Below are 24,148 nucleotides of genomic sequence, written 5' to 3' on the forward strand. Positions count from 1 at the left end.
TTTTGCCATTTTATATAAGGGATACTATTTTATTTAATGGAACTTGAGCCTCCACAGATTTTGATATCCATGGGACGTCCTGGAACCAAACCCCAATGCATACCAAGGGCCCACTGTACATAAGTGTATTATGTGAATTGTTGTGGATTTTCACACATTCTCATTGACCCTTAGTTGTCTTCGCTTTCCTAACAAATTCACATCCATTCACCCTCTCTCTGCTGAAAATGCGTAGCCATATTCCATGACGAAATTCTCCAACTTGAAACTCAGTGTGTTCTGGTCTGGACAGATCCCAGTCTGCAACACCTTGTTTGTACCCTTATGTGGATTTTTATCAATCGCACCCTAATGGTAATCACTAGAGTGTCAACTGGGACTTGGGAAATCCAAGTTTAACTCCCCACTCTGGCTGCATCTGCACTACAGAATTAGTGCAATTTGACAGAGCTTTTACTGACATGGCTCATGGAATTCTGGGATTTGTAGTTTTGTGAGATATTTAGCCTTCAGTCTCAGAGAGCTCTGGTGCCACAACAAAGTACAAATTGCAGAATTCCATAGGTTGGAGTCATGACAGTTAAAGTGATGTCAAACTGTATCAGTTCTGCGATGTGGCAGCAGCCTTAGTTATTAAATTCATTAATGGTTTTGGGCCAGTCACTCTTTTTCACAGACTTCACAGAATTGATGCAAGGACAAACTAGGAAGAAAGAGAGCCATGTATGCCACCTGGAGCACATTAGAGGAAAAGCAGGATATAAATGTAACTAATAAGTAAATAGTGATAAGAGCAATTTACCTTGAGATTTTGGTGAGTCTCAACCCAGTGGACAGGCTGGGATATTAGAGAATAGTTACTTGATCATACATATGCACAGAGTCTGGTGTGCAATTCAGGGACATTGCAGCCATGCATGCTGATAGCACTGTATAAATAAATCTAATAATAGACTGAGCTGTACGCATGTTTTAGCCTGTAAGTTTAGAACACTGTTTCTTTGTTTTTCACTATTAGCAAGAGTTCTGTGGTGACATGTTATAGGCCAAAGTGTTTTAGGGAGTGTGTGTATTTTGTGCCTTCAGGTGGTTTTCGACTTATGATGACCCTAAGGTGAACTGATCATGGGGTTTTCTTGTCAAGATTTGTTCAGAGGAAGTTTGCCATTTGTTCTAATGCACCTGAAGGCTAAATAAAGTGTCGTCTTCAAAAAAACAAAAAGAAAAAGAAAAAGAAAAAAAAGTAAAAAAAAGTTACAAGCTAAAGTTTTGATACTAGCATGGACGTAATTTGTTGTGTGGTTGCCTATCGAATTGTGCGGCTAATCTCTTTAGCCAATGCTTATGGTGCAGGGAGTGGAAGGAAAAACAAAGAAAGAAAAAGAATGGGCACCTAGCTTTCCGATCCTGGCAAGTTGGTGAGCTCCCCAGCTTTGTCAGACGAAGGAAGCAAGGGGCATTGTGTGCTTATGCTGTTGTTTAAAAACAAATGCATGGGATTTAAAAGACCATACATAACACCAGCCAAATGCAGCTACATTTTTCTTCTCTTTCCCCCTACCAAGCCCAGCATGAATACAGAGATGGGTGTCAGCTGGAGTGGGCTGGGTCACAAAGGGGTGGGGTGGGGGCAGAGATGGCCTGATAGCTCAGAGCAGCTGCAGGGCTGTCTGTGCAGAGTGAGCGAGGGAAGCTTTATTCTCTTTCTGTCTGCCTAGCTGTCAAGTCACAACCCAGTCTCCCTGATTTGCAACCATCTCGTTCCCATAGGGCAGAATTTGCTGCCGCTGCTCCTGTGTCCTCCTTCACTTCTCCCCAAGTAATTAGTTTTCTCGGTGCAGTCTTGGGGCTTTTCCCGTTTTGTTTCCACTTGCCGTAGGAAGCGGGACGTGGTATTACAAGGCCAGTTGCTGTGTTTCTCTGGAGCGTATGTGCATAAAGATATCTGGCATGCCTGGACTTGGAAATCAACATTTTGCCCAATGATACATGAGACGAAAGGCTTGAAGAAGAGCAACTTTTTCAGTAAGGGGAAGAACAAAATTCAAGCAAGTAGACTTTCTGCTGAATTTTAAAGTGCAGTCAGGGAGGAAGCTGTGTTTTGTGTTGTTTTTTACTGTTCAAAGAGCCTGGATGGAACTGAACCAATCTGGCACCAGGAACTGAGATCCGTCTTGAAAGCCTTTTTCTAGATACAACCAAAGTTTGTTCTGATCTTTTAACTTTGCCGTCTCTGTGCCAGGAATTTTCTCACGTGAGAGTGGAATGGTGGAAGAAGGTACAAGCCGGGGGGATCGGGTTCCCCGTGGTGGCGGGCCACGGGGATCCCCACGCTCTCCAGCCCCGCCGCACCATGGTGTCTCAGTAGTGGGTAAAGCTGTGTGGAGTGTGGCACGGACAGGGAAAGGTTGGTGCTTTGAGCGAGCAGTTGGGGTGGATTGCAGCTTGCCTGAACCTCGTTGTATCTGGTTGACGAGTTTGCGAAATGACAATGTGGAATGGTGGGAGAGGCGATGGCGCCGTGCTGGGGCAGTGATGGCCCGGCAGAAGTGCCGTGCACGACCCAGGATGGACAGAAATCTTACGGTGAGAGGGGCATACTGCTCTCTTATGTGTATGTGTGTTTGTAGATGTGTGTATGTATATATGTGTGTGTGTGTGTGTGTGTGTGTGTGTGTGTGTGTGTGTGCATGCACAGTTTACCAAGATGTTACGGAGAGAGACTTTGGACAAGTCATTCTTTCTCCATCACTTTTCTTCAAACTTATAAGCTAGGAATAATTGTGATTTGTTTTATGCTGTAGTCACTGGGCGAATTACTAAATGCTATACTCTGCAGAAATTGACAATTATTGACAACAGTTATTATTGTTCAGAATGCTTTAACCTGCAGAAATTACTGACAGTTCCATTCAGTATGTTTTCCTTACTTCCCAGAGCATAATGAAAAAGCAAGTCAAAAGAGTTTCTTGATATGTGGGGAACATTTCCCTCAATAACATGGAATCATTAGTAGTCCCTCTACTTTGGAGTGAGCTTTTAGGCCAAAGTGTACAATGTCCATAAATTGTTGATGTCCAGCATGCTCTTTTAGTAATTAAGAATTGCTGCTTCTATTCTCCTATTCAATCGTTCTGAACTTCTCTGGGAAACACTAAAATGTTGAGCAAGAGTGTGGAAATTGCAGGCTGATGCAAAATTGGTAAATACTCTATGTAGCAAATAGCCTGTATATGAGTAGTCATCAAGACAAGAGTAGACTACTAAATGTTAGTATCTAGATACCATTGTATGTAAGGAATTAATTACCGGCTCATCAGCTTGCTCTGGGCTTACTTGCTCACAGCCTTAGTGTCCATGGTATGCAACATGGGAATACTTCACATAGCAACATACTAATGATAGTTTACCTTCTTTGATTGTCTCTTCATTAGATAAGGTTATTTCTTCATTAGATAGGGATTGCATACTTGTCAAGTACAAGATCCTTATGTAGCTTTGTGAGCCTGATGGCCCCAGCAGTGTAGTTATAAAGTTAGACCTGAACCTGTGGAATGTGTCTTCAAATCCTTCCATGATTTCTGTAACCCTACCCTGAATGTTTTATATTTATATATGAATGCCAATTTACGTGTCTTTACTATTATTATTATTATTATTATTACTATTTTATGTCTAGCATCTGTATCCTGTTCTTTTCCCAAAGAGGTCAAGAGCAGCTTACTCAGAGGTTTGTCATATTTTATTCTCCTATGAGGTAGTTTGGCCAAGGAGAGCCACTGTCCCAAGGTCACTTGATGTTCTTCACAGCTGAGCAGGGATTTGAACTTACGTTGCTGGCTTAAAAGTACTTTACATTTCAAAGTAAACAGCATTATATTTCTGCACCCCAAAAACTCAGTCTATGATTAAGAAAACTGTATTTTGCTACCCTGAATAAATCATATGATCATAGACTTGGAAGGGATCCCAAGAGCTACCTACCATAGTTCTACTCCCTGCCAGTGCAAGAATTTATAGCTAAAGCATTCTTGATAGGAATGTTGGCCAGAGATACAGGGCACTTACTTGCAACACACACACACACACACACACACACACACACACACACACACACACACACACACCATAAAAACACTTTTGGCTTATGCTCACTGTTGTAAGATATATTAATCAGCTACTTTATTTTTAAAGGGGGTTTTATATAAATTTAAAGAGAGTATAGTCCGCCTTCCTCATCCATGAATTCCACCATCCATGGCATGAAAATATTCCCCCAAATAATAAATTTCAAAAAAGCAAACCTTGATTTTGCCACTTTTTATAAGGGATGCCATTTTACTATGCCATTGTATATGATGGGACTTGAGCATCCATGGATTTTGGTATCTATTGGGGGTGGGGTCCTGGAACCAAACCACGTGGATACCAAGAGCCCACTATATGTCTAGGAAAGAGGACCTAAATATCCTAAAGGTGCCATGTCCTGTCTGATTTTGGAAGCTATGCAGCATCAGCTTTGGATAGTATTTGGATGGAAGATTGCCAATGAATACCCGGTACTATAGGCCATATTTCAGAGGAAGGAACTGACAAAATCACCTCTGAATATCCATTGCCTAAGAAAACCTTAAGAAATTCATAGGCTCACCATGAGTCAACAGGTGACTTGAAGGAACACAGACACAGATGCATCTATGAAAATCATCATCAAATTAGCAGGCAAATTGCTTTATAAAATATCAAGCATATATTAGCAGTCATGAAGGCTAGAAGTTTCCCAGATGATAGCTGACTTTGCAAGGAGGTCACACTCCTCACTTAAATCCACACCTTTCAGATTTTTTCCTTTTTGGGTAGATCATAGAAGAGAAGCAAAGGGAGAAAAAAGGCTTCCAGTTGAGGAACTTCTTTCTTCTGAGGCAAGGGTAGAAACACATTGGTTTCCATACGCATAAAAAGAACAAGGCAAGGACCGTCATTCACATGGGCAGTGTTAGAGCTGGTGACCTCCAGGACCTCCAGAGGGTTAATAATTTTGGGGGTCGGGGGAGAGAATTGAGTGGTATTTTGTGCTTTTTCTGCATATAATTACAGTGTTTTATCTTCTTTATGAGAGCCAACATGGTGTATTGGTTTGAGTGTTGGTTGACGACTCTGGAGACCAGGGTTCAGATCTCTACTCAGCCATGGAAGCCCTCTGAGTAACTTTAGGCAAATTGCACTCTTTCAGCCTCAGAGGAAGGTAAAGCCAACCCCCACTCTGAAAAAATCAGCCCAACCAGACCCTATGATGGGTTTGCTTTAGGGTTGCCATAAGTTGGAAATGACTTAAAGGCACAAAACAACAACAACAACAACAACAAATCTTGTGCTCGTCTTATCGCTTCAGTGCAATTCTCGATCCACTGCACTTTAGAAAACAAATGAATTTCTCCCTCTCTATCAAGGGCTAGGATTGACAGTGTGCCATTAAATTGAGTCATTTAACTTAATGTATTTTCCGTGGGCCAGCATGGTGTAGTCATTTGAGCATTGGACTACAGCTCTAGAAGATCAGGGTTTGAATCCTGGCTTTGCCAAGGAAACCCACTGGATGAACTTAGGCAAGTCACACTCTCTCAGCCTCAAAAACCCTTGCCAATAAAACCCTGTGATAGAGTCACCATAAGTCAGAAACTACTTTAAGGCACCACAACAGTTTTTTTACCATACTGTGTGTGTGTTTGTTTATTTAATACCTTTATACTGTCTTTTAAATAAAATACTCAAGGGAGGTGTCATCTCCAAGGTAGCGTTTGGAGTTAGATTTTTAGGAGTCAGCATCATCTCTGCAGGAGGAGGCATATTGCCATCCCCTGTTGCTCCCTGAGTTTACTGCTAATCCTTGCCATACTGCCTATTGACCTGCTTAAGCAAGTTAGCAGTGACAGGGAGGAAGAAGCTCCACCTATCCTCTTCTCTTTTTCTAGTGGATGAGGCCCAGAGGATAGGATCAGTTAATGGGTAGCAGCAATGGCATGGAGCTACTCGAAGACAGAGGGCTTTAAATGAGAGCATATTGCCCCAGGGCCTGTCACAACCTGAAAGCAACACTGATCCCGGATATGTTTGCCTCTCTCCTTTTGCTCAAGAGATTCAGTTAGATGAAGTATATTTCCAAGAGTTTTGTGAAGCAAGCTCAATCACCTTTCTTCATTAAGAATTTTTTAACCTTATCACCAAGTGTTAGTTCAGAAGGAGAGAGAAAAGTGTTAGTCGAGAAGGAGAGAGTCTTTACGGTTTTGCAAGTCACCAGTGAAATTAGTTTTCTTTCAGTGGGACATCTTATAAGAAATCTGCTGTTTGTATCCTTCTTGTTGTATCCTTGCAGCATTCTTTGGATCCCTGCAGTAGGTGGAATAATCAAGATGGACTACTTGAGATCAGGGATGCCATTAGGGTACAAGATCAGAATCAGATGCAGCACAGTAAGCAAGAGGTTCCCCCAACCCTTTAGTGAGAGGCAGTTTGGAAATGTGTTCAATACAACACAATACATTGTTCAGGTGTTACAAAAATATAAATCCTCAACATACTATGGAAGGCTGGACCTTAGAATAATAGATAATATTATTACTCTTTTATCCATGCTAATGTGTTCATTGACTTCGACAGAACATGTGACTTCTTTGTATTAAGGGCAATGAATGTTGATTGATTGTTACATAGCGCCATCTATGTACACAGGCCTTTACCAAGAATGAGAGGTCAGGTTCCTATACCAGTGGGGTTAACAATCGAAGCATAGACACAAGAGAAACAATAGACGAAGAAGGCAAGGATAAAATGGGTTTAGTATATTAAGTATTCTACATGTGGTTTCGTTTGAAAGATTGATACAAGAGACATGTATGGTAAGTAGATATTAATTTCAGCTAGCCAGCCAGCCTTCCTCAACTCCCAGATGTGTAGGACTATAGTTCCTATCATTCCAGGTAATATGACTTGTTAGACCATAGCTTCAGAATCCTTTTATTTTTGGGTGCTGCATTCCCTCACAGGATAATCTGTCAAGGCTTTCATCCTGCCATTGGCAGGGGTAAACATGTGAGAGCGCTTCTCTTTTTGCTGCTCTCTATTTCTCCCTTCTGCTTTTTCCTCTTTCCAGTGGCCAGCTAAGGTACATTTTAGAATAGCTCCCACCTTCCAGAGTTCTGAACTGAGAATATTTGGAGGGATTTTGAAATTATGTTTAAGGCCACAGGTTGTCTACATTTACAGTAGACCATAGGAGTATGGTACATTGCCCGAGTGGCATAGCGGTTTGAGTGTTGGACTATAACTCTGGAGACCAGGGTTTGATTCCCAGCTTGGCTGTGAAACCCATTGGGTGACCTTGGGTAAGTCACATATTCTCATCCTCAGGGGTAGGCAATGGCAAACTTCTTTTCAACAAATTTTGCCACGAAAACCCAATATTAGGTTTGTCATAGGATTGTCATAAGTTGGAAACAATTGAAAGGCATGCAACAACAACAGCAAAGATTGATATTTATCTATTACTTAGGACTTACATCAGATGTAGAAGCGGGAATCGCTTATGGAGGGATTTTGATGACTTCTTGTGGTTAATGGTAACTGTAGCTTTTTACCATCCTATGTCTTTTGGATCACTACAGGACTGATCTAGGATATCCCATCCCTTTTCTACTATGACAGAAAAAAGATCTTTGGAATAACTATACCAATTCTCTGTTTGCCATTTTTGCAGGAGGTACTGGAAGACCTTTTTGGCTTGTGCACACTTGGTCTATGTACCAGAATTAGTTTGTTCCCTTATGCCAAATTAAACCGTCAGTCCATCTAACCCAGCACAGTCTCCTCTGACTGGCAGCAGCGCTCCCAGGTCTCCAGCAAAAAGAGGTCACTCATTTCATATGTTTCTCATGTGACCCTCTTTTTAAAAAGCACAGTGTCAAGGACTGATCCTGAGACCATCAATGTTCATATGCTCTCCCACTGTGCTCTAGCTCCTTCTCAAAAAGTGTAATTCCAACTTTTTCTCTCACAGGAAGGAACATATGCCATGGAAGGATATTCAAGAATTCTCCTTGGCACTGCATTTTAGACAGAAGGTTGCCCTTCTTTTTGGGTAGATGGGGCATTCTTGGAAGAAGTCCTAATCTGGATGTGAACAAATACTTCAAGGGCAGGGTTATGCATCTTCCCTTTTAACATGGAGTCTGTTCTCTTTCCTTTTTTAGCATACTAATTTAGTTTGTTTGGTATTCATGAGTGGCAATACTCTATTCATGGCCAATGTTAAACACCATTCCCCTTACCCTCAAGTAACCACATTTTACAGTGCTACAGAGTGGTTAACATAAATTACAATAGGTTCTTTGTGAGGGGAGTAGCCACTGTGATAAGGGAGTGGTGACTGGAGCCACGTATACACTGAGCTGGCTACACTTTCAAATGGTGTGGAGTTCTGTCATTACTCCAACAGACTACTTATAGTGTAACAGCAACACCAAAGCAGTCACTTTTTATTTTTATTTCGGAAGTGCTTGAAAGGATTATTTCAGGTGCTCAATCAGGAAAATGTTTAAGTGTGTGTGTGTGTGTGTGTGTGTGTGTGTAGATATATTGCTCCCTACCTGGTGTGCATGGATAGGTACACAGGTTGTTTGGGAGTGGCAGGCAGGATGGTGTGTTTGAGACAGGTGGGAGGGCAGGGCCAGGAACTTATTTGGGCTGGGATACATACTGTAGAGAGCTACAGCCTGTTTCATATGCTGTGCTTTTAGTATATGTTATATATACTCATGTATAAGCCTAGAAAGTAAAAAAAAAAATCACCCCAAAAAATCGGGTTCGAATTACCAATGGCTCTATGTAAGTACTGTACCTGTGGTGGCGAACCTTTGGCACATGTGCCAGAGATGGCACATGAAGCCATTTTTGAGAGCACATGGAGGATGGTGAAGAATGTCTTCCCAACTATCCTGGGCCTTCAGTTGTCTCTGGAGAGACAGTTGAAAGCCCAAGAGGGTGGGAGGGAGGAAGAGGAACAGGCACGCACCTGTTTCTCTTCTTCCCCTGTCCTCTCGGGCCTTCAACTGTCTCCAGGGAAGTCCCACACCCAGAGGTCTCACCTCAGAAGATGGAAGTCCCATCCCCTGGATGTCCTGTTGCCCAGCACCGGGTGATACCCAGTGTGGGAGAACCTTTGAGTTTGTGCACTCGGTTTGCCATCACTGATCAAAATAGGAATCATCCCCTTCTCTGAATAGAGTGACAAAAGATGATTAGGGCCTGTTACAGACAGCCAAAATAAAGCTGCTTCGAGTCACAGTGGAGGTATGGTGTTTCAATGATGCATGCGTCCTAAGAATCCAGAAGCCACACCAAAGCCACACTCCAGTCCTTAGGGCTGGAGCGTGGCTTTGGTGCAACTTCTGGACTTTTAGGACGCATGCATCATTGAAACACCATACCTCCACTGTGACTCGAAGCAGCTTTATTTTGGCTGTCTGTAACAGGCCTAGGTTAGTCCATCCTGTGAGGACCTAAAAGAAGCACCAGCCACCTCTACTCTCTCTGTGGGAGTGCCGCTTCTGGCCTTTTTGAATGTCTAAGTGGGAAAATAGCAGCTTGCTGTGACATCATTTTCCTTTCCTTCATTCTTTGTTCCATGACCCTAAGTTTTATCATTGACTTACCCATGGGTTATATCAAAATCCATAATTTTGGCCCCTAAACCTGCCCTCGACATAAACGTCAGTTTGACTTAGAGTCAACTATATATGGTACCTGAATCATATGTATTACAAATGAGATGTTTCATGATGGCTTATAACGTTAGCATATTGCTGGAGCCTGGCTGAGGAGGATCAGCCAGCCTATTGGATCTCTGTAGTAGGCAAGGAGCAAGAGCCATCCTTCATCTGGACAGAGCCTTCTGTCCCACCTCCACCACTCCACTCACCTGCGTAGAAGTATTGTGGCTGTAAATGAGTACTTATATGCAAATCTGGTTTGATATGTTAACAGCAGAGATTAGAAATGTCAGGTTTTTGGCCACTTATTCCCAGAATCTCTTAGCCAGCATGGATACTGTCCATGATGGCAGAGGGATTCTGGGAGCTGACAGCCAAGAAGCCCAAGCTCTGATTAAAAGCATGCATTTATCATGCTGCATGCCTCAGAAGACATCTTACTGGATGAATCTCCCTCCAGTGCTTTGGGAAATGCCTGGGTGTTTATCATTTGCAAAATATGAAATATTTTTTGTTAGCTTTCTGTGACATGTGCCTACATCAAATACATATATAAAAGCCATTTTTGGTGAGGGGTTATTCTTCCTTTGTTCCCTTTCCCTTTGTTATCACCCCTGGTCAGATCTAAAACTGGGGCAGTGACCTATCCATTTCTCTTACATTAACTCCTGGAGCAGGCAACACACTATGATGTAGTGCAAAAGTCAATAACAGATTATTATTGTTACTATTTATGATACAGATGTGCGGTTAAAAGCCTAATTACGAAATGATGTTTAGTTTTTGAGCTGGTATGAAAGGAGGAGAGCCTATGGGGACTCAGAAATCCTCTACATTTTGCCCTGCATCTGTACTTCCTCTGCAGATCTTTTGTTTCCTGTTGTCTGGAGCTTCTGCCATTCAATATGAATGAATGAACAAGAGGCTGCCCATGCAAAAAAAGTTTTAATCTGCGTGCTTGGCTTGCAGTGCATCCGCCGTCTCTTTCCGAGGGCCGCTTGGTCAGTTGACAATAGGAAGCAAACTGCAGAGCAGACAAAATGCGCATGGAGTATGACCTCGGGGCCAGGAACAGAAAGGGAACATTGGAAGGCAGGCTCAGGGAGAGTTAGATTTATTTTATTTTATCCGTGCTTTTGAGCTCAGGGATCTGTCAGCCTAGGAGCTAGAGGGGAAGTCAGTGCTGACTGCTTTCCCAGAGAGCCAGTTCAGGATATCTGTTAAAAACTGGGTGGCATTCACGGAAAGCGAAAGTATACTGTGTAGCCCCGGCCACTTGGAACTGTGTCACTTGAATTTTTAAGCTATTGACCTGGTTTGGTGGATGATGGTGATGATGATGATTAGGCATTTTAGAGTGTGATTCTTTTAAAATAGCAAAATCAGTTATTTTCATGCCTTTTAGGGTCATCTTATCATCTTCCCAGACAGCCCTGCAAGACAATCTTCTTTCTCTATCCAGTGCTGCCTGTGCCATTCCTGTGTTCCTCTTTTCACACTTTCACTTGGCATTAACTAAAGACTTGGAAAAGACCAAATTCTGAAGTGCTAATGGGCAAACGTCTAAGAACAAGCAAGGCAGGGTTTGGGGGCTTACTGTGGATGGAGTTGGAGAAGAATTCCGAATTCTTCAGTGTCAGTCCTGACAATTTGAGCCACTTGAGATGCAGCGTCACTCTCCTTGGCCACATTTTCAAACTCCTGAATCTTCGCCTCCCTATGCCTGCTCTGCCTCACCCCCCCTCCTTGTCACTGATGTCCCCATTCTTCATTAACAAGATTTTCCTTGAAACTTCTGAGCCTCACCTTAACTTCTCTTTTTTATTGCTGTATGGCTCCCTCCTGTATCTTGCACCAGTTTTCAAGGTGAGATTAAAATAAGAACAACAACAACAAAGACAGTCAAGTCTGACATCCTTATCCATACAGCTGCAGAATCTTGAAAGTAAATTCCTATGATATTTGTGGAATGACCAATGTGCCCCACGTTTATTTGTTCCACAGCGAATGCTCCTTGCAATTATGGGTGCCCATTTTCCTTCTTTTTCTTTTATTGTTTTGTGGCTAGCTGCCATTTCTTTCCTTCTTGAACATGAGCTGCAGTTATCAAGAAAATTCCAGGAGCTGATGTCATCTAGCTTTAAAAACAAACTACAGAATGTGCTAGAAAAGACTTCTAAATGGCTCTTTTCCCACTCAATCAGGGTTGGTTCAGAAGCTAATTGGCCTTTAATTTCCTTTAAACTACACAGAAATGTGGGAAACTCTGTAATAAATCAGATCTTCTATGATGGCTGGATGGTTGCACCTATATTCTATGGAATGTCTGGATGCATTTCTGGACCACTAAGAATACCACACGCTGTAGGCTATATGTCAGAGGATGGAACTAAGCCACCTCTGAGTATTTCTTGCCTAAGAAAACCCTATGAAATTCATGGAATTGCAATGAGTCAACAGGTGACCTGAAGGCACATAAAAACACACAAGGATATCTAGTCCTTTTGTTCATCTCTTATTTTAATAGACTTCAGGTTAGGTATGAAAACGATCTGGCAATAGTCTCCTAAGATTTTTGGATAACATATATATGCCTGCTGTCTCTTTGCTTGGGGCATGGCTTTCATTAATTGTCAAGAGGTAGATGTGAGCACTCAGGCTGAGACTAAGGTCCAAAACACAGCAGAAATAATCCAGTTTGAGACCGCTTTAACTGTCCTGTCTCAATGCTAGGGAATTCTGGGAACTGTAGTGTTGCAAGACATTTAGCCTTTCTGTCAGAGAACTCTGGTGCTACAGTAAACCATAGTTCCCAGGATTCTCTAGCATTGAGCCAGGGCAGTTAAGATGGCCTTGAACTGGATTATTTCTGCAGTGTGTTTTGGACCTAAAACGTTTTGTTGTCTCACACTTGCAGAACGCTGAAGTGCGATTTGGATGCACCGCAGAGCTTCAGAAGATGCAAGTTTGTACACAGAGGCCATCAGCAAAGTTGCATGGAAGGCAGAAGCTGTGTTCTACCATGTCTATCATGTTCCAGGGATTTTAAGACCACTTGCTTGCTTCTTTCCCTAGTAGTTTGGTCCTACATGGGAGCTAAGCTTACCAATCTTGTCTTAGCTATCACAGGCCCCATTCCCACTGGGCGATAAAGTGACAAATCTTGCTGCGAGTCAGACTTGGAGTGAGTTCCCAAGTCATATTCGAATCACATCCATCATTCCCATTACAAAAGGGAGCAAATGGACTCGGTTTTTCTTGACCCATGGGATTGCTGAAGTGTTTGAGCACCTGGCCGGCTAGGTGTCATTGTGATTGCCACCCAGACGCAGGAGCACTGAGGTGCTTAGGTGCTCAGCAAAAACAGAAAAAGGAAAAAGTGGGTCTCCTCACATATTGATCTATGTGGAGCGGGCGGGGGGGGGGTTGGCAGGGGGCGTCATGCGCTTACTGCGTTTGGAGGCCAATGGAGCAATTTGCAATGATTGGACACCTGACAGAGCACCTAGGCGATCAAAAGCTTAATTTTTTTTTAAAAAAAATATCTACATGATCACCTTGCCCTGCTTCCCACTCCACTGGGAGAAAGGCTACGCAAACGAGGGAAAATGGTGCTGGGAATGCAGGAAAGAGAACAGAGCGGGTGACACTCCCCAGGACAGCCCCTTGAACATTGCTCCTCCCCTCCAAAATTACCGATTCAGACACCCATCGTTCCCATTAGTTTGGTCCAGATCCGACACGACAGCTGCAAAGAAAAAAAAAAGCTGGAAAAGTGCAGTCAGTATAACCTGGGTTATCCATCACTGATTCGGGTTTTCACTGGAGAAATCGATCAAAGTAGGATCGAATGTGAATTCAACTAGGAAAGATTTTCCTTAAACAAGGATCGAACGCGAGTTCAAATGGGAACCGATGTCCCTATAATCAGATTCTTGATTTGCTTTATAGCCCAGTGGGAATGGGGCCACAGAGGATCATATGCTTCTGATTGCACAGGTACTTATTCCTTTTCATTACTATTTATTTATCATTAAAACATGCACATGGCCTTCAGTTTGAGAAGCTAGTAGGGTGGCTCACAAGAGTGCAGTATCAGAATTAAAGTTACATGTTACTTCAGAGTGTCATTGCCTTACTACTTACTGACTGCAAAGTGTCATTAAGGAATTATCAGTAATGAAAAAAAAAAGAAATCAGCATGAAATTCCTTGGATTCTCTTTGCTGTTTGCTGTGAGGCAAAAGTGTTCTGGAATTTCCAGATTCCCATTCTTGACTTTATCCATGATTCATTATGTGACGCAGTGTAAATCATATACATTTGCACATCCTTGCCTTATTCTATTTGGCAATTTGCATGAGTGCTCAGTAGCTTAATTAAGGATAAATTCAAATGCAAGGTGAATATGTATTTCCGGACTTAGGCCCACATAAGAAAAGGGCAGGAGAAGTGAAGTAGTCTTAGCTGCCCCACAAAGACTCCAGTTGAGTCTTGAGTCTTTCACAAGCACCAATTTAATTACTGTATGAGTAGGCCTTTCTTAAGCTCATCAACTTCTTTTTTAGAAGGTTAAAGAGGATTTCTATACAGGATAAAATACCAAGATAGTTATTAGAAGAACTTATGCAAGGAGCCAATGTGGTATAGTGGTTTGATTGTTGGAATAGGACTCTAAAAAGACAGGGATTTGAATCCCAACTCAGCCATTCAAACCCACTGAGTTATCTTGAGCAAGACATGTACTCTCAGCCTTAGAGGAAGGCAATAGCAAAATGTTGAATACATCTCACCAAGAAAACCTTAGGATAGGGCAATCATAAGTTGGATTCATTTTGAAGATATGTATTAATAAAGTAGGATTGCTTAGCACATAAATTGTCTAAGATCTTGAAGAGGAAATAGACTTCAGCCAGATGCTGTATTTATGTGAGCAGCAACTCCAACCCCAGATTACCAGTGGACATCACAATATTGGGAATACTTAAACTAGTTTAAAAAAATCTGTATTTTTAAAAGGGATGGAAGTCATCTTGAATAAAACATGCCAGACTGGCAGAAAAATAGCAAAGGTTTAAAGCACCAAGCTGGATAAGAAAAGGGTGAACGAGCGATTTATGTGTTATGTTGAGCCAGGATAAAAGAAAATTGAAGGAAGATGTAAGAGCATCATTCTAATCTTTAAAAGCCACAAAGGGGACCGAGGACAATTACTCTCTTTTACCCCTGAGGACAGTGGAAGAAAAGAACAAGAATCTACAATACAGGAACGTAAATCTAGGTTAAAATGAACATAGTCTTTTTATTCTAGATGCATTGGTGTGACTTCATTTTGTTCATTGTTAGAGATAGGCAATAATTGCATTACCCCTTGCTATTATTGTCAAGTATTTCAAGTATAGTATACTGTAAAATTGCTGTTTGTAGTTGAACACAAACTCACTCTTTCATTGACTGACTTACTGTGATGCTCTTAACATTCCAGATGCCTAGTAGTAGGAGTTTTTTGTTGTTCTGTGCCTTCAAGTTGTTTTTTGACGTAGGTGTTATGGACGATTTAAAGTTATTGGAAGTTTAAGTTAAAGAAAACCAAAAGGTTGTTTGGCAGGAAGAAGAAACCTCTGGATTTAGGGGCAGAAGGTTATGTGTTATGTTAAGAGTAGCAAAGCTTACTTAATTATATTGCTCATACCTTTTAAAAGAACAGTTGTAGTGACAGCTTTTGGTTTTCCAAACTCAGTTTGCTCTGCTCACTCTTCCCACAACTTGGTCTTGCTTATATCCTGCATATTGAGTTGTTTCTACTTTATCCATATTCCTCTTCCACTGTATCTACAAAATTCAGATCATGTTAGAGGTCAGGGGCTAAAACATACACTGTAAAACAGCCTCATCTTAGGATGTAGGTCACCATTAAACAGCTGCAAAGGGTTGGGGTACATGATAGCAGTGGTTGGTAGAAAGGGAAGGGGTGATGGGTCCCTCCCTGTTGTTCATTTTTATGCACAACTTTTTCCCCTCCCCATCTCATTTTAATCTAGGCCAGGCTTTAAACATGAAATAAATTACAGTCATCTCTCCACATTTGCAGCTTTGACTTTTGAAGGTTTGATCATTCATGGATTTGAGCAATTTGGTCTCATAGAATCATAGAATAGTAGAGTTGGAAGAGACCACAAGGGCCATCCAGACCAACCCCCTGCCATGCAGGAAATCCAAATCAAAGCATCCCCTCTAGGAATCGCTAGGCCTTTCAATTTCGATTCTGCCAGACATTGACCATAGAGTTACACTGGAGGACTGGTGTTTTCTCAGGTAAAAAGAAAGCATTTTGTAAATTTGTGTCTTTTTCACTTTTCCCGTTTTTATGGGGATCCTGCCCAGCAAATGTATTCCCACTCTACACTAGGAGAAAGTAAACATACAGGGAAGGGTCCAGTACCTAACCTCTCTTTGCTTCTCTACTTAGAACATTTCTCCAAAGCTGCTTTTCCTCATAGCCATGTATATACAGCAGAACCAGAAATTTTGCTTTAGGGAAAAGCCATTGACAGATGAAGACTTTAATATCCTCCACACTTGTTCTCCATTGAATTCACTGTCTACACTTTGATGTTGTTTGGCAACTTTGAAACATTTTTTTTAGCCCAGCATGTAATTGTAGTCATTAGAAACACTAGCAAAGGTGCCTCTTTATGAAGATATAAAAGGAGCTGTGTTTGGCATATCTCTCAGCATTCCTGCAGACCAGACACCGTGGTTGATCCCAGCTCCATGTTCACATTTCTTGTTGCTTTATCTTCCTTGCATAGATTCATAGAGTTGGAAGAGACCCTGCCATGCAGGAATACACAATCAAAGCACCCCTTCTTAGTATACTTATCCCAACTTGCTATAAGACTTCACATCTTCTCTCCTCCTCTTCCTCCTGTCCTAGGGCAGCCACATTTTAACACCTCCCTGGACCTGGGCAATTTTAGATGTTCTCTGAACTGCACTTTTCTTTTTTCATTTGCCAACTCTGTTTCCCTGTCTCTCAGTCTGTGCTGTTAGGAACGTCAACAAAGCTATTTGGGGGTGGAGAATAGCATTGTACCCCCCCCCCCCCACCAATTACATATATACCCTCCCCTAAAATACCAGTATAATTTTACTGGCATGGTTCTTGGCGTCCTTTAGGCTGAGGCAGACCAGCTGATGTGGCACAAATGGCGACTGCCTTGGGGGCTGCTTGGTTGCAGACTGAATTGTCTGTTGTGGTAAAATATAGCATGTTGTAATTACCCAGGGTCCTCAAACATGCCATTTTCTCCATTTTTAATTGGGCTCAAGGAATGATAAACATCAGGCCTTTTATGGTTTCCACAGGCTGTGAGGCACTGACTGCCGCCGTTACTATTTTCTTGACTGGGTTTAAGCACCAGGTGGCTGGCTTGTACTTCCCACTCTTGGGCTGTTTTCACAAATGACGCTTAAATATATACAATATTTATATGTACATTTTTCTGTGTCTCTAATTCAAATATAAAACATGTAATGGCTACAATTTTCACTTGGTATAAAAACAGCTTTCCCTTTCCCCTTTCTTTCCCACAGTAACGCTATTCCTAAATGTCGCATCCTAAATTCAGGGTGGACTTGTTTTTACTGCTCCCACTGAAAAATGAAAATCCCTCGACCAATCCTGCCAATATTTCTGCCAGTATGTATGCATGTGTTTAGGAATACTCGTGCCCACTTTTAATATCAGGTGGTACATTTGTCTGCATTCACTACCACATCCTTGGCTACTAGTGGTAAAAGTACAAGACTTGTTGACCTGGTAGTATTGCAGCACAGATGGGCGTAAATTTTGGTGCTGCTGTATAATGACTTTTATGAAGATGCCCTTATCTCACCCATTTCTAAGTCCAATATGTTTTCCACTACACAACATGGTCTCTCCGTTTTTATTTTACAATGCCGATTTTAGCTGACTGTGTAGGGAGGGCATAGACAAGTGGGACTGTGTTCTGTTGGCAAAGAAGATGGCTTGTGGAAATGGGAAAATGAGTACAAAATGTAGGGATGGATATGGATAAGCTATGTCAGAGTGAGCATCCATAAGGGAGAACAGTGCAGTGTAAACAGCAGGCCGAGATGCTCAGAGACCCAGGAAAGGTGGACAGAGGGCTGTGGGGATTAGAGTCAAGAGCAAGAAGGATAATTTAAAAAAGAAAGGAAGGAGATTGGATGAGAAAGAAGCAGAGCTTGGAAAAGTTAATATTTGGGGACTGCAATTACCAGAATCCACCAGCCAGCATGACCATTGGGTTTCTGGGATTTGTAATTGAAAAAGGAACATTTCTAAATATAGATAAAAGAGACGGTGGGTGCTGTGGGTCAGAAAAAGAGCCCGAGAGACTTGGCTAGTGATGTGTGGCAAAAAGGGAACTTGAAAAGGAGGGCAAAGAGGGATGGTGGCATGGTTGGATTTATTTATTTATTTAGCAATGATTTGAAAAGGCTAGCTATATCTTTTCTAGCCTGATGGTGTAATTATGTAAATAGACCAAGGATAAATTATTAAACAGTAGGAACGTGTGTGTACCCTGTGCCTTCTCGAGGGAATGCTAATGCTTGTTAGTTGTGAAGGCACCATCTGTAGTTTTGCGAGGGGAACTCTTCACATTTTCACCCAGGTTATTACCACTAGAGCAGCTGTTTATGTTTGGGTGGGAGGCTTCCCCTGGGGTGGAGTGAAGGCGCAGGAGAGGATTATGGAAAAGCAGCGAGTGTGGAGATCCTGAGTTGTCTGACATGGTGTTCCTTTGTCCGAGTGGGGTACGTGTTTTTATGTGTGAATCTATGTGTATTGTCTGGCTGATTTGCCTTGATTTTCTTTTTATCACTGAAAAGCCTTTCCTCTTCTCTTTAGGCAGGCTATTGTGCTGGTGTGTGCATGGGGAGCTTCATTTTCAGATGATGCCTGAAATCCTCTCCACCCATTTCTATAGTTCATCAGAGAAGGATGGAAGCAAAATGTTGAGGGTGTGCCCCCATTTCAGGGGTCTCTGTGTGTCTGTGTGTAGAAGGTAGTTTAAATTATGTACCATCTTTAACCTGAAAGGGCCGTTTCTGACGATGTGCTGTTTGTTTCTCCCTAACCATTTGTGTGAATAAAAGAATGCTCTCCAGCTCCTTCCCCCTCCTAATCTCTCTTCCCTTGTTCATTTCTTCCCTTCTTCTCTTTCTCTCTCTGTCTCCATTTCTCCTCCCCCCCCCCCCCCCGTTCTGTCATTGATCAGTTATTTGCTACACAGTTTCTTTGGCCTGCGGTGCAGCAGCAAAACTACCCCCCTCCTCTGGATTACCATATCGCAGCTGACCTCCCATAACCCTTCGTTCCTGCGGCTCCCTGCCTGTTGTGGGAAGGAAGACTGTGTCAGAGGGGGAAAAATGTCTGTGCAGCTGTAATGTTGCCCTCCTTTCCTCTCCCTGTGCCTGAAAGGTTGTGACTTTGGGATGATATCTCTCTGGGAGCTGGTGACAGCTTCAACTTCCCTTGTTCCTTGTTGCCATCTGACTCTTGTTTCCTCTATCCATGTTCTACGCACACAAAACTCTGAATCCCCTTTCTTCCTATCTATATGTAGTGCTTACGTATTCTGCACAACCCGTGATGCTGTGTTGGGACTAAATGAAGTACGGTAATAGTTATGCTGAAATATTCTAAAAACATAAAGATACAGGACTATTAGACAGTTGTGCTTTTCTCTACAGTCAGAACATGTTGCATTAACACTTTTGTTGATACAGAGCTATGATAGGACATCCAGGAAACAATGGTTTCTTAAGTCCAAGAGTGGCCAATCACCTTACTAGACTCATAAAATCACAGAATGATAGAATTCTGCCTGTAAGGGCTGTAAGGGCTATCGTGCCATGCAAAAATACTGACTTCCAAAAGATGACCATCCAACCTCTGTTTAAAGATCTCCAAAGGAAGTCTACCACCCTCCAAGACAGTCTATTCCATTGTCAAGCAGCTGATAGTCAGAATTCTTCCTAATTATCACATGGAACATCTTTTCCTGTAATTTGAATCCACTAGTTTGTGTTCTAGTTTCTGGAGAAGTAGAAAACAAGCTCATTCCATCTTCTACATGATATGCCTTCAAGTATTTAAATATGGCTATCACGTCACCTCTCAGTCTTCTTCAGGTTGAATATACCCAGTTCAGTAAGCCATTCCTCATAGGACTTGATTTCCAGGCCTTTTGCTATCTAAGTTGCACTCCTCTGAACATGTTCCACCATGTCAATATCCTTCCTTGTTAACAGCAGAAATCACTTTCATTATCTCTGAAATGGTAATAATATCTTGGCTATACAGCATTACATGGCTCGCATACTCGAATGTTCCTAAACCAAAAATAAATCCCTACATATAGAATACTAAGACACAATGGGAGATGGTTAATCTAGACCTGTCCTCCTGAAATGCTTGCTTTCTATGTGCAAAGAATTGTGTGTGTGTATGATAAGCATTCCATCAAGTAACTCCTGGACTGTTCCCAGAAGTGATGCAGTCAAGATGCAGATTGGCTACCTTAGTGAGGACTAAGTAATATAACATGTGGAGACTATTGTTCAGTTTCCCAAGGAACTTCCAAAAGCTGTTGTTGGAACCCAGTATGGATTGTAGTAGTGTGAAAAGCATGGTGGGAGAAGGATGTAATAATCTCCCTCATGTTGTTGTCTCAGGCAAAATGTCTCTCTGAAGATGCTGTTATTCTTCTGATGTATTGTAGGAACAGTGTGGCACTGTATAGGAATCTGCTTCTCCTTCCCCTTCTGGGGATAGCAGATTTGCAGGAAGGATGTCCATTGTAGAATGGAGCAGATAGGTGTCTAGCGTTCAGTAATGTTTTACCCTCCAAGTGTTTTGGCTCATATTTCTTATTAACCACATCTGGCATACCTCAACATAAGGGATGGTTGAAGCCATAGTAAGAAGCATCTCGAGGGTGCAAGATGTTTAGGAGGGCAAACATTTTAACCGCTAGGTGAAACTTGTCTTCAAGAGCTGTAGGTGATTCTAAATGAAACATTAGGAGCTCCCATCATCATGGACATCCCTCATATCATCTAGCTTCCTCTTCAAATATAAGGCTAGAAGATTCCTCAGAAGTGGTGGTTGATGATAACATGCACATATTGTGTGGCAGGATGTGATCTTATATATAACCTAAAAACATCAATTGCCTGTGAATTCATGCATCTAAATGTGTCAGCAAGAAAGAACCATGTCTGTGTGAGACCAGTTTTTTTAGGAAAAAAGTCACATTGTGCTTTGTGACATGAGGAACCCTGTGTGTTGTTGCAGGACAAGGGATGAGGGAAAGGCCATGGGGATTAAAAGCTGAACCAGAAACATAGCTCAAGAATTAAATAAAGCCCTTTTGGGTATTCTCATCCATTCAGTAATCCAGTGGTGGCAGAAAAGAGGGCAGACCTCTCAAAAGTTATTCTTTTGGACTATGGTTCCTATAATCTCCCAGTCAGTTTGGCCAGTGGCTACGCTGGCTGAGGATATCAAAACTCTGAAATCGGGCTGCACTTCCTGGACATCCCCCACTGCCATTGCTTTTTTCACTTGCTTTACCTTCTTAGGATGGAGAAGGAGAGAGATTTTCTGTAAAGAGGAACTTTTTATATGTGAACTGGCTCTTCCATCATAAGCTCCGTGTCAACAGGTCTTGCTGGTAAGAGAATAGAGGGTTAGCCAGTGGTGATGAACAGCCGCCTCTCCTCCATCCCAAAATCACATTCACATGGAGGGGAACATCCAAATTAGACTTAAGTGAGACAGTGATACTGAAGGAAGGTGGCAAAGAGAGAAGTGAATGGGCAAAGAAAGAGAGACCATTGGAAAGAAAATACAAAGGAATCATGGAGCTGAGAAAATGTGGTGTCAAGGAGAAAGATGTAGCTGTCAGGAAAGCTGTGAATAATCAGATGACCATATCATCCAAGAACAGTTAAGAGGTGATTCAATATGCTTGAGGTTGGGGCAGATTTTGCAGAAGAAATACTGAATTTTTCATGCTGTTTTGATCATGTATCACAGTAGTGGTGCATAAGTCTTTGCCAGTAAGCTTACATGAGGCTGCTAATGCTGTTCCTTCTGCCCAAATGCCTCTCCTCCCCTGGTGTGTGACAACCTTTGGAAGACTGTCAGGCACAGCTCCATCTCCCTGACCACTTCAGTGGTTGTGAGGGTGCTCATGGGCTTCTTGCTATTGAGCACCATGGGAAGAAAGGTCAGCCTCTCCTGCACCCTCTACTAGGCAGACAAGCCCAACTGTTATTGCAGACTGAGGTGGAGACCTTGTAGAAGCAGGTACTAAATATCTCCGCCAGAAAAAGGTCAGAAAAAGCATACATGTAGCTGAAACACCAAGCTAGGCCTGCATGTATCATATGGTTATTTGCTCTTTTTAATAGCTATGCTTTTTAACTGGCTTTAATTTTATGGCTAGTTTAATAATATTTTGAACTTTCATATTGTATTTGGTATTTTTTTAGCTATGTTTTTTTTTTTTAGCTTTTTTGTTTCTTTGAATTGTTGCAAGCCACCTTGATTTGCAGACTGGGAATAGTCAGGATCATGATTATTATAATGATGAAGATGACGATAGATGATGATCATAATAATAGTAATAATAATAATAATAATAATAATAATCAGTAGTAGTAATAGGAATGTTGGCTGTAATCATCTGTTGCAAGAATTTATTATCTTTAGAAAGGATAGTAAGGTAAGTATATTTTGTGGTATACATCCACGCCTTTAGGTCAGAGTTTAAAGGTTTGAAAAGAGAAGTGGAATTTCTACTTTTGGGCATCTTCCCTCTTGTCCCCATCATTTTATCACGTTGTGTAGAACGAAGTGAGTAATGCATTGTCACTTCATTGTCCCTTTCCCCTCCTTGCAGTGCTGTCTGCATGTCATACAGCATGATGACAATGCCACAGCAGAAGTTGTATAATACCAGATTTATTGTAAGGAAAGAGGAAAGGTGAGAAAATTCTGTGTCATTTCCATTCAATTTTTTGGGGAAACCACAGCTCTAGTATTGGTATCTGGCCTTATTTGGCAGTTGGCTACACTGGTGCCTAACCTGGAGCCATTCGTTTTTCACTTGGCCCAGTGTACTTGAACAGCACCTCGACTCTGTATCTGGCTCTTAATTAATTTCTTCCACAGTGTATTTAGTGTAGCATAATACTGTACTAGGAATTGTGAAAATCAGAGACAGCCCTTAGTTACCACATAATGCTTAGACATTGCTTTCTCCTGCCAAATAAGTCTGCTAGAGCACAACGAACCAGAAAGGAATCTGCCAGAATGCATTGGGGTTGTCCTCACCTGAAACCTGGATTTGACCCTGCATAGTTTAGTGGCAGAACACACACCTTGCATACACAAGTTCAATCCCCAGCATCTTAAACTAAAAAAGAAAGAGAGGATCAGTCATGTGAAAGGCCTAAGTTGGGACTCTGGATAGTAGTGTGTGTTAAGGTAGACAATACACTACAGGGTGGATATTTTTTTTAAAAAAATTGTTACCCAGTACTCAGAGTATTGTATAACAAAATAAAATTTTCAAAAATATCTATCCAGCCCCATATTGTCTACTCTGACAGGCACAGTTTTCCAGAGTGTTGCACTAGGACTCTAGAAGGCCAGGGAGCTTGGCTGTAGAAAATCACTGGGTGACCTTGGGCAAGTAACACTCTCTCAGCCTTCAATGAAGACAATAGCAAACTCCTTTTGGACAAATCTTGCCAAGAAAGCCCTGTGATAAGTTTGCCGTCTCTTCCAACTCTACGATTCTATGATTCACCATAAGTCAGAACTCGCTTGAAGGTGCAAACCTCCAACAGCAGATTCTGATCTAATATAAAAGAACATTCTGTGTTTCCATATAGGTTTTGTTCCACGCTTACAGTGTGCTTTTTGTAAGACCGAGGCATGATGTATGCTATTATTATGCTAAAATTATGTGCACACACAATGCTATGCACCCACACACCATCATTATCAGTACCCAGAGAAAAAAGAGGCAAGGAAAGACATCAATATTCATTAATTTCTTTGTCACGTGAAAGTGTTGATCCCAGCTTACAGAGGGGCCTGGGGCGGCTGGCAATGGTATGATACTGAGAGAGATTAATCCCGTGAATACGAGGTACCCTCATTAACATCCAGATCTGAATGTAGGGTGGTTTTGTGACTGAAAGATAAGACTTGTGCTCTGCCGGACCATGAAGGGCCCTGAAGGAGTTGGGAGCTGATGAGCTTTGTGTCCCTGGATAAAACAGCTTGTATCTTCATTA

The 24,148-nt window shown here is 41.9% G+C and overlaps 1 protein-coding gene across 3 annotated transcripts in view; it reads left to right on the forward strand.

The window, feature by feature from the left end:
- The window catches only part of ARHGAP23 (Rho GTPase activating protein 23), a 228,789-nt gene that overhangs the window by 92,982 nt on the left and 111,659 nt on the right, over positions 1-24,148 (forward strand). The window contains exon 1 of one of the 3 annotated variants that reach the window (XM_089531787.1): positions 1,677-2,586. The exons of 1 other annotated variant lie outside the window; for it this stretch is intronic. In XM_089531787.1, the coding sequence (XP_089387913.1) occupies positions 2,266-2,586 (321 nt within the window). In that variant the 5' untranslated portion in view covers positions 1,677-2,265. Of the gene's footprint in view, positions 1-1,676; positions 2,587-17,645; positions 18,587-24,148 lie in introns of those variants that run through there. One more of the 3 variants, XM_089531788.1, reaches the window with a different exon arrangement.

This window comes from Sceloporus occidentalis, unplaced genomic scaffold (genome assembly GCF_023333645.1).
Source record: "Sceloporus occidentalis isolate IW3139 unplaced genomic scaffold, rSceOcc1.0.p SCAF_7, whole genome shotgun sequence".
In the NCBI taxonomy this organism is placed as follows: domain Eukaryota; kingdom Metazoa; phylum Chordata; class Lepidosauria; order Squamata; family Phrynosomatidae; genus Sceloporus; species Sceloporus occidentalis.